The sequence below is a fragment of the Arachis ipaensis genome, chromosome B02 (genome assembly GCF_000816755.2).
Source record: "Arachis ipaensis cultivar K30076 chromosome B02, Araip1.1, whole genome shotgun sequence".
Lineage (NCBI taxonomy): Eukaryota > Viridiplantae > Streptophyta > Magnoliopsida > Fabales > Fabaceae > Arachis > Arachis ipaensis.
Genome location: NC_029786.2, coordinates 47779474 through 47797306, shown reverse-complemented (window position 1 = coordinate 47797306; position 17833 = coordinate 47779474). Strand labels below are relative to the sequence as shown.

The following is a 17833-nucleotide window of genomic DNA, read 5'->3' as shown; positions in this document are numbered from 1 at the left end:
TTAATGAGAAAAGTGATCGCCAATAACGCCTTCGAAAGCCATTATAGCCCACGTTAGTTGCCACGTTAATTACATTAACGTGGAAGCTAACGTGGAGGAGAAGTGAAGCTCTAATGTTAGTGGTAAAAGTGAATACCACTAACGTTGGAAAAAGGGCACACTTGGCCACGTTAAGAGTCACGTTAAGTACATTAACGTGAACACTAACGTGAAAGGAACAAGGAATCGCCAACGTTAGTGACACTCACCTTTGTCACTAACGTTGGATTAAGCCACTATTGCCCACATTAGTTGCCACATTAATTACATTAACGTGGAAGCTAACGTGGAGGAAGAATTGATGGACCAATGTTAGTGACACTCACCTTTGTCACTAACGTTGGAGATGGCAATCACCACCACGTTAGTGGTCACGTTAATCTAACTAACGTGAACTCTAATGTGGGAAAAAGGGGCGTTTGGAGCGTTAGTGACAAAGGTAAGTGTTACTAACGCTCTCGAAGTTTAGGCATGCCCACGTTAAGGGTCACGTTAGTTATACTAACGTGAACTCTAACGTGGGGAAAAGGGGCAATAAGCAACGTTATTGGAAAAGGTGAATACCAATAACGTTTGCGAAGGACCAAGAGGCAACGTTAGTGGTCACGTTAGTGCCACTAATGTTGAAGTTAACGTGGACCATTTTTGGCTTGGAACGTTAGTAAAAAAGATAATCGTCACTAACATTCTCGAACCCACATTTTCACTTAACGTTAACACCACTAACGTCCTAACTAACGTCCATGCCTAACTCACTTTTTCTGCAAGCAAAGCTGAGCCCACTGAAGACTGTAACTGCTTCAACTAAAGATCCAAAGGCCCATATCCAAGACTTGAAGAGCCAACTAGAAGATCAGAAGAGTAGTATATATAGGAGTAGTTTTGAACTAGTGAGGGAGCTTTTGGCATTTGGAAGAACTACACTCTGTATATTTTACTTTCTCTGTAACTTCTAGTTTTAGTTTTCAAAATGTACTTTTCATTTACGCTTTCCATTCCCAGAGCTATGAACAACTAAACCCCTTTCATTGGGTTAGGGAGCTCTGTTGTAATTTGATGGATCAATAATAGTTTTCATTATTCTTCTTCTTTCTTTTCTCTTGATTTTACTAGAAAGCTTTCAATCTTCATCCAATTGGGTAGTTGTCTTGGAAAAGAAGCTATTCATACTTGGATCTCTTCGGAACCTTGGAAGAGGAATGAAGAGATCATGCTAGAAATGCTTTCTCATGTTGGACCAAATTGGGGTTTGGATGGATATAGTGACATATAATCCTACCAACACTTTGATTTGGGAATACATGTGGTATAATCAGTGACCATATTTCATCTCTTCTCATGAGCAATTAGACCAAGGAATTGGTTATTGATCAAGATTTGAGAGATTGAATTACCAAGGAATTGGAATCCAATCACTTATGATTGCCAAGGAGATCAATGAATGCATTGATTGAGGAAGAGATGAGAATGAACTTGATCCGGAGAATACAACATCTCCTGAGCCAAATGAATCCCCCATTTTTTATCTTACCCATTCTCTTTACTTCCTGCCATTTACTTTTCTGTTCATTTCCCCAAATCCCCATTTAAGATTCTGCAATTTACTTTCCGCCATTTACATTTTGCTCTTTATTTCCAGCCTTTACACTTTCTGTTATTTACTTTCCTGCCATTTATGTTTCTGCAAATATCAACTCAATTTCTGCGTAGCTCAACTAGAACATTCCTCTGATTAAAGTTGCTTGACCAATCTTCCCTATGGCATATTTCTCACCAATATTTTTGAATATTTTAAAGTTGATCTAACAAATGAAGCTGTAGAGAATAAGGTCTCAATCATTAAGGGAGGAGGAGTTTCAAGTATAATGAAAGGCACCAAAGGAAAAAACTCAATGCCCTCTGACAGTGACCTAGAGAGCCGACCAGCCGAGCCATCCAAAGTGACAGAGTCAATCAGAAAAGTACTCACTTAGTTTTCGAATATGTCTAAACTAATGGTGGATTCGTACAAGGCTGCTCGTAAACAAGCATTTGAAAATGAAAGGGCTTGGATGAAGTGCCAAGAAAGGGTTGGCCTAATGCTGCAAAATTTCGAAGAAGAGATGGGGGTGCCAATGATGATGATGCAGATGGCTCTGAGTACAATTTCTCTGATGATTGATCACTATGTTTATTATTGATTTCTGGCTTTGTTTATTTTGATACTTTGTAAGATATTATGGATACTTTAGAACTGTGATACTTAGTATTTTGGTACTAGTTATATTTTGGATATGTTGCATACCATTGTGTTTTCTTGCAGGTGTCCCCTTTGATGACAAAAGGGGGAGGAAAGCTGAAAAATTGAAAAAAGTTTGCTTGAGAAAAGTGGCTAGAACTAAAAACAGGGGCTGAAATCAAGTTGATTTATAATTATCCCTGTACATGTGTTGTTCTGATTGTGTTGCTCTGATTTATGTTTATTTTTTTATACTAATTTTGCAGGTTTATGGTTATCATAATCTATTTTTTTGTCTGTGATAAGTTTGTTTAAGCTCTGATAATTTTAGTTTGATAATCTGCAAATCTTACTCATTTTGAATGATGACCTGAAATAGTTTCATAGACTGTAAATTATTGTTTGGCAAATCCTTTTGACAAGAAACTGCTTTTTACAAGAATTAGTTTGATCTAAAGTATGTTAAGTTTTTAATATATGTTGAAAAGTATTCTGAAAGTACTCAAGCATGCTTTACTTTTTGATTGTTTTGATTGAGCAGAAATTTTTTGATAACAAATTAAGTATTTGTTTATCCTCAACTCTGCTCATAAATTAAGCCATTCAACATTGCAGAATTTTATATGTTGAATAATATAGTTGCCATAAGCTTGATTTCAAAAGTTACAGGTAAAGCTTCCCTTGGTAAAATAGCATACATTAAGGGGGAGCCATGTAACAATTGGAAAGGAAGGAATCCAAGTATTCAAAGGGAGTACTATAATCTTTGATTTCTTTCTATTTCAATTTTTTTTAATAATGTTTGTCATCAAGGGAGAGATTGATGAGTTTGGAAAACTCCAAATTAAATTAGTGATGATCAAACATTATTAATATAATTAATTGTAAAATTATTAATTTGATTTCAATTCATATATGTTAATTAAAATAATTTTGTTGTGCAGGTTTTGATTGGGCCGAAAAGAAAAGAAAAATTGTTGCAAGCCCAAATATGAATTTTACTTTTAGCATTGGTTAAATTGTTTGGCTGAATCAATATTTTGTTAATGGGCCAGATTCTATTAACATTATTATTAGCCCAATTCAAATTTTAGTTGGAAATCCAAGGCTTGGTCCGAAACCAATGTTGAGAGAAAGCAAATGTTTTGCTTCATGCTTCCAACGGATCTCATTTCCATCATGTGGTGGATTTCAAATTTAATTAACTTGAATTAACTTGCATTGGAAACATGAGAGAGAATATGCAATTGATTTGATGGCCTCATTAATGTTACACGCCACTAAGAAAGAAAGGGGAGTAGGAATTAATTCAGCTTGATTTAATTTGCTCAAATCCATTACATGCCTTTCTTTCTAATCTCTCTTCTCTCTCATTTCTCTTCTTCATTCGGTCACTTTACAGAGAAAGCTTGGAAGCTATTGGCAAGCTACCAAAGAGAAGAAGAAGCAAGTAACAAGACCATTGTAATGAAGGCAAGAAAAAAAAACAAAAAGTATGTTGTGGCTAAGATCTTCACCAAAATAAGGTAAGATTTGGTGAAGTAAGCTCATGCTCTTCATACCAAAAATGGTTGAAGAATATTTCGGTCAGAGGAAGAAGATCTCAGAGGATGGCTCGACTCTGCTTTGTGTTCACTCATCACAGAAGTTAGCTAGAGAGGCTACGTGAAGGAGGAAGCAAAACTGGAGCAGGAGGAGCTGTCATGCATCAAGAAGCATCAAGGGCTAGGAATCCTTCTTGGAGTGCAAGTCAAGATGGATGGCTCGGATTGATGAAGCTTGGTGTAAAGGAAAGACTCAGAGGTAATTGCATGTTGGTTTTAGCATTCGGTTATCTCTCCTCTCTCTGGCCGAACCGGTTTTGCATGAAGAAGAAGAAGTTTAGCTTAGTTCATTTGGTTTCAACCGTGGAGGCTTCCCCATCTATAAATAAGGGTGAAAAGCCAGGGCTTGAGGCAAGGAAAAGAGTGAGCACAGAGTTCCTATAGCTCCCCAAGCTAAAAGAAGTTCTTCTCCTTCAATATTTTCTATTTTGTAATTTTCTGTTTAATTTTGTCTGTCTTGAGTCTCATGGAAAAAGGCAAACAGTGAGGTTTGTAAGAAAAAGTCATAGAGCGGAAAAAGGCAGAGAGTGAAAAATTAAAAGAAAAAGCCATAGATGTCCTTAGAGGTCCTTTGTACATCTGTGTTGTGTTTCATGATTCTGTGGAAATCTCTTGCAAGTTGGGTTAGCACTTAGTAGTTGAAAGCTTGGCAGTAACCAAGTCAAGTTCAGGATTGGGGTTTAGATTCTGGACTTGTCCCGGATAGGAAGGGTAGTTCCTAGGGAGAATTGGTGTATGTAATCATGATGATTATAGTGAAATTCCATCATTGTTGTGATGGAGACTGGATGTAGGCTGCATTGCACTTGGCAGCTGAACTAGGATACTTCGTGGTGTGATTTACTATCTCTCTTCTACTCCATTTCTGTTTCTGCTACATAGGAGATAAAACTGGACAATATCTCGTGCCGGGTTACGAGATAAAAAGAAAAAGTCTCGTGGCTGGGTACGAGACAAAAATAAAAAAGTCTCCAGAAATTGTTTCAAAGATCAGCAAGTGTTACTAAGCGAAAAAGGGAATAAGATTCAACCCCCTTTCTCTTAGCCACTGAAAAACCATCATATATATATATATATAGTCTCCTCTGTTTCTATAACCTACGCTTTCTACCTTTTACGTTTTAAGTGCGATGCGCCTTTTTTTTCTGTCATCTTCCTTTATAGGCTCCTAGATATATTTATATCTTTCAACTATATGTATGTATTTTTGTTTCTAGATGTTGTAATGCCTTACCACATCTGATTTACGACTATAGCATAAGGTTTTGTGTGGTAGGATGTTACATTTGGACTACTGCAAGAAAGAAATCCAAGAATACTTAGAAATAGGCTGAATTAGTTCATCAAAATCTCTTTAGAGCAATATATGATTTTTATGTAATGAAAGCTTTCGAAATAGAAAAAAGAGCTCCCAGGTTAATAATTAATTACAAGCCTCTAAATAAAGCCAAAAAATAGATAAGATATCCTTTACCAAATAAGAATGACTTAATTAAAAGAATAAGTAATGCTAATATTTTTTCTAAATTTGATTTAAAATTTGGATATTATTAAATATTCCTAAAAAAAGAAGGATAAAATGATTTAATTTATTTAAAAAATTGAATTATTAATTGTTAAATTAACAATGCACTGCAATTGTATGTATATACTAAAAGGTTTAGTTTTATGCGTAAATATTAGGTTAACTATGTTCTGTTAGAGTTTAATGGAATTCTAGTTAAAGTATTTTTCAATTAAAATTATTTGTTTTTGGTGATTGTTATTTTGTAAAGTGTTATGATTCTAAGAGAATTTTTTCAATATCATGCAGCCCATCGCTGTATAACGAGTATGAGGAGGCAGCATGATGTGCCGTTAGATAATAGAATCATGCCGTACTTGTAGATGACTAGTATGGCCTATCTCGCGAGGCTCAACGACCACTTGTTTAGGTTGGATGAACCATTAACCATAATAACCATAAATACAACAGTTTTAAATGTATTTATAGTACCATTTATTAGATAAGTTTAATCTTAATCATTAAAATCAATCTAATAGCTATAAATACATTCTCACATTCTCATATAAAAATGTCATTTCCATCTATACTAATTTTTAAAAATAAAAATGTTTTAATTTTTAATCAAATTTATAAATAAAAATATAAAAATTTAAATTCTAAAATATTATTTGAAAAATTCATATTTAATATCGAATATTTTTGTTCGGTTTTTGTTCCGTTTTTATCAAGTATTTTTTTATTTTTCAGTTTTTTACTCTTTTTAAAAAAATTAAATTCTATATTCATTTTCTGGGTTATGCCTTTGCTCTCCGTTGCTCCTCACCTCCATCTCTCTCTTCGCCTTTCTCTCTCTAAAATCTCAGAACTCCGAATTGCTCCCTTTCACGCACCATAGCCCTATTAATTATTATCTCCTTCTTTGGTTCCAGGTTCGTGTACCCTAATTTGTAACCATCTAATACGACGCCGTTTTTTCCCTAATAATCTATTTTGCGTTTGTTCTCGGAGCATTTCATCTGAGCCATTTCTTCGATTTCGATCAGTGTTTCTCCGCGGGAAACCGTTGCCTGAGATCTTGGTTTTGATTTCGGACATCGAATTTTTTCTCTGCGGGATTTGGGTTCTGCTTTTTCATGCAATTTGCGTCATCGAGCTGGCTCTTGCCGTCATGTTCGTTTTTTCGATTTATTTTGGGCATGTTTCTATTTTTTCTTCATTGGTTTTCGCTTTAGTTATTGTCAACTTTTTAATTTCTGTTTTAGGGTTTTGTTCATGGGTTTTTTTTTTTCTTTTTTAGTTTAATTTTTTAGAGGTGGGTTTTTGGGTTTATTAGAAATGTAAGTTTTAATTATTATGTTTTGGACTTTGAGACATGAGGGGGAAGGTACCACTCCTTTCATTAACTGATGTTTATCTTTGGTGTCAATTGATGAACTATTGGAATTTGATTTTTTTTTGTTTTAGAATTTTTACGCTTCTTTCAGTTTATCGTGACAATGTGCCTTGCTTCTGTATTTGTTATTTAATAATCGTTTAATATATAGTAGGACTTTCTCTGATGTGGTTGAAAATATTAGCCTTACGTGTTTGAGTGATTTAATTATTGCGGAATGATGTATGAATGGTTCACTGTGTTGTAATGCGATTTGGGGTTTGAGGGGCTAGGTTTGATGCATTATTTGTGTTCTTATCTGACAGCTGTTATAAGAGGAGTGTTAAGGCAATAGTGCTTGATAGGGATGGCTGGGATTGCTATTGAGGAACCTGGAGTTGGGAAGTCCGTGGAGGGAATGTTAAGTGGGCAGCGATGTCAAACTGGGGAAGCACTGGCTGAGTGGCGGTCTTCTGAGCAGGTGGAGAATGGAATCCCCTCGACTTCACCCCCTTATTGGGACACTGATGACGATGACGATGGTGGTGAATCTATAATTGTCAAAAATGTTACTTTTCTATTGTTGATGAAATTTAAGTTTAAAATTTTCCTTCTTTACAGGACCAAAACCGTCTGAGTTATATGGAAAATATACATGGAAGATAGAAAAATTTTCTCAGATTACCAAACGGGAACTTCGCAGTAATGCATTTGAGGTTGGCGGCTACAAGTGGTATGGTGCTTTCAATAAACTTACTGGTCTCAATGTGCTTTAGCGCTTAAGTATCTAAATTTTTTGACATCATTTTAATTTAAATCTATCTACGAATATTTATAACAAGGTAATCAAAGATATGAACTACCCGTATAGCACTAGGGATTTCAACTGCATGTGTTGAGAAGGCTACAGGAAAGTTCATGCCTCACTGATGGAAGGTCTACGTTGAAAAGAAAACTATACTAGTTTGCGCTGCTTTTTACCTATAAGTTGATGACTGATATTTTTCGTAGTAAATTAATAGATTAATTAAAAACCAAGTTGCTTGCTGCTTAGAGCCTCCATGTCTCACAATTACTGATTCTTCATCCTTTTCATGTTACGATCGCAATGTATTGTTTCCTTAGGCAGTCCTTATAACGTGAAAAAGCTTGCCGTCGCTGTGTATGGCGTACATATCAGTTTAGTTTTTAACCTAATCATGATGTGGTGTGACAGGTATATTTTAATTTACCCACAAGGTTGTGATGTCTGCAATCATCTCTCTCTGTTTCTTTGTGTTGCAAATCATGACAAACTTCTTCCAGGTTGGAGTCTTCTAGACTCTTCTGATTTCTTTGATGATTGTTAATTTTACCATCATCTATCGATCTGATAGTAATTGATTTCGTTTTGCATTTTTTTAAAAAACTTTCTCACTTTTTTATTTGTAATACAGGATGGAGTCATTTTGCTCAATTCACCATAGCTGTGGTCAATAAAGACCCAAAGAAATCAAAGTATTCTGGTATGTTTGCTAATAGTAGGCTTAGCTGTCGGAGTTCACAATTAGTCTAACGTCATTGTTAAGTGGTTTTCTCTCGAGTTTTCTAGATACGTTGCACCGATTTTGGAAGAAGGAGCATGACTGGGGATGGAAAAAATTCATGGAGCTCTCGAAGGTGTATGATGGATTTGTTGACACTTCTGACAATCTGATTATAAAAGCTCAAGTTCAAGTCATTAGGTACATATGATCTATTTTACTAATCTTACAAAGATCCACACAGCCATACATCATTATGTATAAATGTATATTATATAGTGCATAATCTTGACTCCATTTATTTACTTATCTAATATAAAAGATAATGAATGTAATTCTGCTAGTGACAGTGATTGGTCCTTTCCAATACCTACTACAGGATATGAGAAAGCCGGCAAGATTTGTTATTGTCTTCTTCTTGTCATCTTTTTGTTGTTGTTGTTGTTGTTGTTGTTGTCAAATATAGGTTTTATTTGGATTGATGAAAAGCTGGCAAGAAAAGTTTTGGTCAAGTTGGTTCTATAAAAACTTCATTCTTATTCTCTTATCATTTTTGAAGTAGGTTGTAACCCATGGACTGCATTTGTTGCCTTTTCTAATCCTTTAATATCTTCAATGATTATTTCTGATTTCACCTAAGTTAAACTCTGAATTTTCTGTTGAAGGTAGAGGATAACTGTTTTTTCTATGTTAGTACAGTGTTATTTTCTATTTGGTTCTTATGGCTGGATTTAACTACAATCTGCTTCAAGTTCGATGGAGTTCTTGTTATATTTTAACAGGACTCAGCTTCCTTCACCATTCTGGTTTCCTTGAATCCAAACTTTGCAACATTCATATTGTTTTTTTATTTTTTATTTTTTATATTTTATTTTTATTTTGAATTCAAAGTTGAACTTTAATGGTTGGGGATCCCAGGGTGTTCTTCACCTTGTTACTACATTATCTCTTTTGGATTGATGAAGAATTCCATAGAGATAAAGATAGGGAATATCTTTACATGAAAATAGGAGGAAGGATGAGTGTATAGAAGCATTAGCTGTAGCGAATGAATTTGTTGAAAAATGGTAATCCAAATTGACATGTAGCAAATGAATCTCTAGAATCTATCTGTGCATTGTTCTGGACAATCTGGGAAATAATGTACTAACAGAAGTGCAAAGTAAATTGATTGCTGCTTGTTTGTATGTTGGTTGTCCTGTCTTGTGTTTGTTTTAAACTGAGTTTTAAGTAATGCTTATGCTGGCGTCAGGTTGGATGTTGTCGTTTTGCACTTTTGCTGCAGTGGTGCAGTGCTCCTTGGAATTTTTGCTTCAGATGTGTGACCATATTTTTTTTGTTATTTATGCACAGGGAGAAAGCTGACAGGCCTTTTCGTTGCCTTGATTGTCAGTATAGGAGAGAACTTGTAAGGGTGTATTTGACAAATGTGGAACAGATTTGCCGTCGTTTTGTGGAGGAGAGAAGAGGCAAACTTGGGAAGTTGATAGAGGATAAAGCTAGGTGGTTGAGGTATTCTATGCTCTTCTCTAGAACTATTAACTGGTTATGTTTACCTGTAATTATTATCATGCTCCAAAATTTTTCCTGAAAAGGTGGCATATCAAACTATGTAGCCCATGACCATCTGTAAGTTAATACTCGAACCATTCAATCATATATAAGTTATAACATACTAGGATTCAGACCCTCTAAACTGAGCAAATGTGAAAAGGAGAAGGTAATGGGGTAATCAATGTTAGATTAATAACTTCAATTGTATGGTGGGTCCTCCTTAATGATTCAAAGTTGGTAAATGACTTCCCACATTAAGCAGAAACTCACTTTAGAGGACCCAAATCCAACTTCATATCTTTGATTTATTGAATCTAATGGTAATTTGCATTTGCAGCTTCTGTACATTCTGGCGGGAAATTGACCAAGCTTCTAGGTGCCGCATGTCTCAGGAAAAGACAGATGTAATTTTGAAAGTAGTTGTAAAGCATTTCTTTATAGAGAAAGAAGTGACTTCTACTTTAGTAATGGACTCCTTATATAGTGGACTGAAGGCTCTTGAAGGCCATACTACGTCAAAGAAAGGTACGGCAAAATTGTTGGATGTTGAGGAACTGCCAGCACCAATTGTTCGCGTTGAGAAAGATATGTTTGTTCTGGTGGATGATGTTCTTCTTCTACTTGAGAGGGCGGCTATAGAACCTCTTCCTCCAAAAGATGAGAAGGGTCCTCAAAATCGTACAAAGGTGAATAATAATTTGTTTTTGTAAAATGTGATTGAGGAAGTATGCTGATGGCTGGTGATAGTAGCAATTAGCAAGTGCACTGGATCTGATTTTGTTAGTATAATAATCTGATTCTCTCTGTTATGACCCTAGATATCTTTTTAGATATTGACCATCCAAAATGTCAAAGACTGGATTTCAGCCATTGTTTATGAGTTTGTCATCTTGATCAAAGACACTGTTTATAGTGTTGTGTATAGGTTGCTGGTTTGGTATTCTTGGTCTTAGGATTTATGATTTTTGCTAGATTGCTGGTTTTTCATGACAAATATGTTTGCATAGAGCAGTTTACCATTGCAGTATTTATCAACATTGACAGTATAAGATCTTATCAGCTATTCCCTCCAGTAAAAGTAACTGTCCTGTTATAAATGTGAAGAGAGATTAAATAAATGATTAATTATGTATGTGGATTTGCGTAATTTTGATGCATTTTACAGTATTATCTAACTTGACAAATCTTCATGTCTTTATTACTTCTTTCAACTATTCTTTCTTCTCGATAATAATAGGGATATGATAAGAAAAAAATAATTTATCTTCTCTAGATCTTATCAGCAGGACTGTTATTTATGTGCAGAAAAGATTAACCAAACAGGATAGTTATGTTTGACTGGAGGTAGTATTTTATACAATTAGTTGTCCTATTCCTTTATTGAAGTTTTATATCATCAGGTGCACCAAATGCCTAAAGGGCAATTGATACTTTAGTAATTCTTGAGTGTTAAGAAACCTGGATCACCTCTTTTGGCAGGATGGAAACACTGGGGAGGACTTCAATAAAGATTCTATTGAGCGTGATGAAAGGCGCCTTACAGAATTGGGTCGTAGGACTTTGGAAATTTTTGTCCTTGCTCATATATTCAGGTAGTAATGCAATTATATCTTAGAAAAGATACTCTAAAATTTACTTATATATTTAAAGTAAGCTTAAGGGAGTATTCACACTTAAGATCATTTAATGGGCAATGATCATGGCACATTCTGTTGAATTAAGAGTGAATACATACTCATGTTTTCACTTTACAGAGAAATTTGTTGTGGAGGAGTGTCTTCCTTAGTTATTGATTCTTCAATTATTCTTTATTAACTGTTTCTCTACTATTCTTTATTTTAGCTCTGTTACCTCCTGAATTAAATTTTAGGGCTCCGCATGTAGGGGTTTGTTGATCATTCTGAAGGGGCCTGTTTAAATTGACATCACTCAGCTATGATGCTAACCAATTTCATATTTCATATATTTTCAAGTTTTACTTTCATTTTAAAATTTAAAAGTTCTTTACAATTTTGTGTTTTTGAAGAGGATTAGAGTTTCTTATGAGAGTTCAGTAACTTTCTTTTCTGAGAAGTAGAGTACATGGCTTGCCTCCTATGTTATTTCAGATGTAATGGCCAGAACTTGTCTTGGGCATCTTTTGGAAATTCCAAGACTATTATTGATCCTATACAATGGCAATTATAATTACCAATAAGTTTGTCTATTCATAACCTCAGATTTGCAGTTTAGGGTTGTCTGCAAAGACTTCTGGAATGTTTCTTCTACAGAGTAGAGAATTCTTATCTATTATATTTCAGAGGATGTGAACTGTGAAGTGAGGGCTTTTGACCTTGTTTCCAGTAGATGACATGATACTCTGTAACTAAGTGTGTACTATCTAATCTTCTGAACCGTATTGAGTAATGACTCTATGACTTGATGATAATGGATAACCATGGGACATGTATGTGGAACTTGATTATATCTTCCATTTGAGACAATAAGAAATGATGCGCAGCTAGCATTATATTTAAAGTCTCATATATGATGATTCGCAATAAGCTTGAGTTCAGTGGAAGCTTGTCCACAGTCTTGTAGTCTAATATAATTATCAATGCAATAGTGAGCAAGTGCTTGTCAAAATATTTGGCAGCGCATGCTTTGTGTTCTTCATGTATGAAGTGTGGATTGTATACACCTGGTTTTGGTAATATATAATCTGTTTACAATGTTTGTATTGCTCATTCATTTCATTGATATAATTTAGTTTTATGTTGACTTGTATCTTTAAGAGACGAATGGATTATGATGTACTAATTAACTATTTCATTGGTGCAGCAATAAGATTGAGGTTTCATACCAGGAAGCTGTTGCCCTGAAGAGACAAGAGGAACTCATCCGCGAAGAGGCAGCATGGTTAGCAGAAAGTGAGCAGAAAGCAAAACGTGGACTTAATGATAGGGAAAAGAAAAATAAGAAGAAACAGGTTTGGCACTCATCTTCAGATATCATAAATTTGATTTTACTGATGCTACATCCTGTGTCATCTTAACAAAATTGGTTATACTAGAATATCTGATTGAGATTCATATGCAATCATCTGATATTTCCAGTTAATAATTTATTTTAAAACTCGAGTCAAGATTAAATCTTTCTTAGAAAATGAATCATAAATAACAAGTATTATAAAATAATCACATTATCCTGTTATTTGTAATGAACAGCAGCAAAATACATTACTATTTTTTGACATTATATTGAGTTTCTATCTTAAATCCCATGCTTTGAATATTGGTTTGTAATGAGTTCATTTCTTGGCTTGCATGATTCAACTTTATTAATGTATTTTCTACGTGTCTTAGATCTTTTGATTCTTTTCTACATATCTTTTTTCGGGATAATGATTTGGAAACTTGGATTATTTTCGCCACTAGGCTGTGTTTGTTTTGAGGTACCGAGACTAAGACTGAGGGGATTGAAACTCAATATCATGTTTGGTGGTCAGAGACTGGAAATAAAATTTCAGTCTTGGAACACTCAGTCCCTTCGGTACCTCTAGAAAGTGGGGACACAAGGGATTGAAACTTTTGGGGATGGAGATTGAAACTTTATTGATATTTCTTTGCTAAAATGCCCTCATTCGGAATTTTATATTCCAAGTCTGCCCCTCATAGTCCTTCCATTGCCACCCCACTGCCAACACTTCATATCCCTCACCTCTCACCCCCCAACCTCAGCACACCTCTCACCCCCACCACCGTATCTCTGCCATTACCGAATTCCACCACCACCAACAGCAATAAGACCAAGAACAACAACAATCTCATAAACATATGTCAAAATCAGATTCAACAATCATAAACAAGAGGATTTCAAAATCAAGAAATGAAAGAGAAGAACAAGGGGCGGAATTGGAGATCTGAGGAAGAAGAAATCTTCACCAAAGAAGCTCAACGAAAAGAAGGAACCTCTCCAATCCGAAGAAGAGGAACAGCCACAAGAAGCTGAGGGCAACAATATCACCGTTTTCAATGATCTCGTCAACACTTCCAATTTATCATCCAGGGAGGAAAAAGATCCCGAAAAGGATTCAAAGATCTTAAGGAAGAAGGGTTTGGTGTATGATCCTTCTTCTGTGTTCTTCATCAACTTCGTCTTCGTCTTCCAGTGGTGTTTTCGATTTGGGTTCAACTTAGGGTTCCTCCAAAGGTTTTGTGGATGTAGGTTATGGTGAAGATGTGGGGTGCTTCAAGGGGAATAGTAGAAAGAGATGAGAGAGAGAGAGAGAGCAAGAAAACAGAGATGGGAAAACGGGAAAGGGTTTGGTGGGTGGCTGCATGGGTAGGGTTAGGGTTTTAATTAATAAGGGTATTTTAGTAATTTCACTTATTTAAGTCTCTATTTTTATCTTAAACCAAACAAGATATTGAGACATAACTCAGTCCTATACACTTTACACCAAATGCTATAAAGACTTATTAAGTCTCTGTCTCTCTGTCTCTGTCTTCTAGTCTCTGTCTCCTAGTCTCTGTCTCTCAGTCTCAGTCTCTCTTCTAAACGCAACCTTAATACCTTATAAGCCGTTTTAGTATACTCTAATGATATTTTTCCAGATGTTCACATTCTTTTGAATTGCTTGCTTTCCTGATGTGCATGTTTTTGTGTTGGTTGGGTTTTCTGAAAATAGTTCTTTCACTTCAGGCCAAACAGAAACGGAACAATCGAAAAGGAAAGGATAAAGGGAGGGAGGAGAGGCCAACCATGGCTGTACTTGACAAGCACCATGAAAATGCTGCTGATGAGAAAAAGGATTCTAACATGGAGGAAGTTCATACTCAGGATGAAAAGTTTGAAGCCCTGGATGTTGTGTCTGATGCTTCAGACTCCATTGATGGAGTTGGTGAAGTGCTTCAGCTTGACTCAGAAGACAGAGATGCTAGTCCTGCTAATTGGGATACTGATGCATCAGAAATTCATCCTACAACTGAGGCTAGTAGCAATGGCGTAGGCAGCCTTTCATCTATGCAAAATGGAATTGCTGAGAAGAGAAGCAGTTTAGTGATGGATGACAGTTCTTCAACATGCTCCACTGATTCGTTGCCATCTGCAGTGATGAATGACCGGAACTCATTTTCAAATTACAAAGTCCAAAAGTCCCCTAGCAGGTAACCATATAGCTCATGGTGTGTTTCATGTGGATGGATTTTGATTTTCAATGATTTATGCATGTTATTGATTTGGCACTATGTATCTGTAGAAGTAAGAACCAAGGTAAAACATCATGCGGTGGAGGTAGTTGGACAACTGAAATGGATAGTCAGCTATCTGGTTCCACTGCAGAGGTTGGGGACATTAATAATGCATCAGGAAGTGGTAAAGTTGGTCAATTTGAGCCCGAGAGTGGTGTTCTTTGCTTGCAGGATCGATTAAAGTGGCTTGAGAAGCATGATAGCAAGGTGGTCTTAGTTTCGAGATATCTTGTACAATTTGCTATAATTACTGGATATGTCATGTTTTTGCCCATTGTTTTCAAGATGTCTCACTTCCTACTTGGAGAGCCAGATTGGTTTCTTCATTGAGAATCACTTCAAAAGACATTTTAAAAGATCTTGGATATGAGATGACTGCTGATCTTGTTTGCCTTATTTTGCTCCAAGTCTGGCAAAGTAATTTGATACTCTAGGGCCAAAAGAAGTTGATGATGTTTCAATATAGCTTTCATATCTAGAGAATGATCTACACAGGAATTGAACGCTCAACAATGATGCTTATATTTTTTTTTCCCTCCCATCATTCAGATGTGATTTTACAATAGTTTTTTATACTGCTTCCAAACCATAATTTTAGATAAATCCCTTTGTATCTATGTAGCAATGCCCTAGATGCTTTATGTTGAAATAGCAGGAAACTTGATTTGAAATGGTAGTAAAAATGGATAGGTGAATTCTTTTCCTTAATTTTTGTAATCATCCCATGCTTTTTTAATCTTTTTTTTTCCTGCTACAAACTAGTCTCATTTTTAATAGATGATTTTAATGTGTCCAATCTTATATTGAAGTATCTTTTCATAGTACTGTTGCAGTTTGAGCCTGATATTACTCCCTCCTACTTTTCTAATTGATAGGAAGACGAGCAGAGCACTGAAGAATGTATTGATGTTGAAAGATCTGTTGAAATAGAAAGCCTACAGAAAGAGAAGACATCAGTGGTGCCATCCTCACCAAGCAGTCCTCAAGGGAGCTTACTCTCATCTGTTAAAATGAAGTCAGAACACCACGCTAGTGCTACTGTAGATCCTGTTCATGTCAGGAAAACATCTTTAAGTGGTTCACAGCACACTGACAAAGATGCATATTTAACTACGGTATCCCAAGTAACAATTGTGTCCAAGAGAGAATTCCAGAAGACTTCACCCCCTAGATTAACCGAGAGATCAATGTCCCAATTGCCTATGATGTCACGGCCTTCAAGTGCTCCTCTAGTTCCTGGTCCCAGACCAACTGCCCCTGTTATTTCCATGGTGCAAACAACTCCACTAGTTGCACGCTCAGTGAGTGCAACTGGTTGCTTAGGTCCTGATCCCTCTTCTGCAACTCATAATTATGTTCCTCAGTCTTACAGGAATGCAATAATAGGAAACCCTGTGGCCTCTGCTAGTCTCAGTCATTCCAGCTCCAATTCAGGCGTAAACCAAACTCCTGGTTACTCACAACCACCCCCCCTGGCATCATCACCAGTATATGTGTCGCATAGCTCGGACAAAATGGATTCTAATGCTGGCCAGTCTGCTCTTCCCTTTGGCATGATTACACAGGATATTTTACAGAATGGCCTGCAGTGGCTTGACGGCTCACAAAGGGAAGCCAGCAGGAGTATGCACTATGAACCACCTTCACGACTTAATGAAGTTCAAAACCTTGACTTCTACAGGTCGGTACACAGTAGATCTCTGGGAAATATACCCAGTGAGATCCTAGCCTGCACATCGGGGTGTCAGAGCCAAGGATTGCTCGTGGATGAGTTCCCACATCTTGATATCATAAATGATCTGCTTGATGATGAACAAAGTTTCGGGGAGACAACCAGTGCAAGTTCTGTCTTCCAGTCACCCAATGATGGACCGCAGTTGCTAAATCGGCAGTTCACTTTTCCTGGAGACTTAGGTACAAATGATTTGGGGTCGTCAAGCAGTTGTAGGTTTGAGCGGTCACATAGTTACCATGATCCTGGGTTTCAGCAAGGTTATAGCTCATCTGGTGGGCATTTTGACTCACTGAGGGATTATCTTCCCCAGGTGAGTACACTACCATATGGAAATGGCAAGGTAGATAGGATGATGCCAAACCAGTGGGGGGTGGCTGGATCCGATCTGTCTTATTTAGGAATGAGAAATACGCAAAATGATGGTTACTCATACTATCAAGATTACTCAAACACGAGTGGTGTCAATGGCTATACTGTATTCAGGCCTTCAAATGGTTCCTAGAGGAAAAAGGATCAGGAAGGTTGCCTACACATTAGTAGTAAACAAAAGTAATAATGTACTTGAGGAGATTGTTGGGTTGCGTTGGATTGGAGTGAGGTTGTAATCCCTTGATAAAATATTTTGTAAAGAGAGCTGCTGAGTAATTTGCTTCCAGTTTTTATTGAAAGTAGACATGTCCTGACTTCCCGAATTATCGTTATTTCTAAGCGTTCAAGAGTTCTGGGGTTTCGGTTTTCGGGGATGTTTAGGCACTATTACATTCATTTCGAAAATAGATTTCAAGCGTTGAACTAGAGGCATCCAAATCGAAGATAAATCTGTTGTAAGCAGGCCATGTTTTTATTTGGAAGATATATGCCTTGGTATCGTAATGATTGTATTGAGGTAGAGTGAACTACTATTTTTATCTATTAAAGTTTAAAATATTGACCAATACAAAAAAAATAAAAAATATTGACAAATTTATTCATAAATAAAAAAAATTCTGTATTCACAAAAGATGAAAAAGATTTGTCATTTTTACCAATAAAAATTTGAAATTTTAATAA

General features: G+C 36.1%; 1 protein-coding gene across 5 annotated transcripts; it reads left to right on the top strand.

The window, feature by feature from the left end:
• LOC107625277 (MATH domain-containing protein At5g43560) lies at positions 6139 to 17576 on the top strand. Of its 5 annotated transcripts, none has more exons than XM_016327883.2 (13): positions 6139 to 6297; positions 7067 to 7282; positions 7362 to 7473; positions 7957 to 8045; positions 8177 to 8245; positions 8332 to 8464; positions 9617 to 9775; positions 10155 to 10503; positions 11297 to 11409; positions 12638 to 12785; positions 14501 to 14964; positions 15057 to 15255; positions 15924 to 17576. In XM_016327883.2, the coding sequence occupies exons 2-13, from the start codon at positions 7108 to 7110 to the stop codon at positions 17283 to 17285; spliced, it is 3372 nt and encodes a 1123-aa protein (XP_016183369.1). In that variant the 5' UTR covers positions 6139 to 6297; positions 7067 to 7107; the 3' UTR covers positions 17286 to 17576. The 5 variants fall into 5 exon arrangements, with proteins under 5 accessions (XP_016183369.1, XP_020971468.1, XP_020971467.1 ...); XM_016327884.2 differs by lacking the exon at positions 6139 to 6297 and adding an exon at positions 6351 to 6538; XM_021115807.1 differs by lacking the exon at positions 6139 to 6297 and adding an exon at positions 6351 to 6562.

Coding starts and splice junctions, on each gene's coding strand:
- LOC107625277 (XM_016327883.2), top strand. CDS start 7,108: ATGGCTGGGATTGCTATTGAGGAACCTGGAGTTGGGAAGTCCGTGGAG. Junction 8,246..8,331: donor AAAGAAATCAAAGTATTCTG/GTATGTTTGCTA, acceptor CGAGTTTTCTAG/ATACGTTGCACCGATTTTGG. Junction 12,786..14,500: donor AGAAAAATAAGAAGAAACAG/GTTTGGCACTCA, acceptor CTTTCACTTCAG/GCCAAACAGAAACGGAACAA.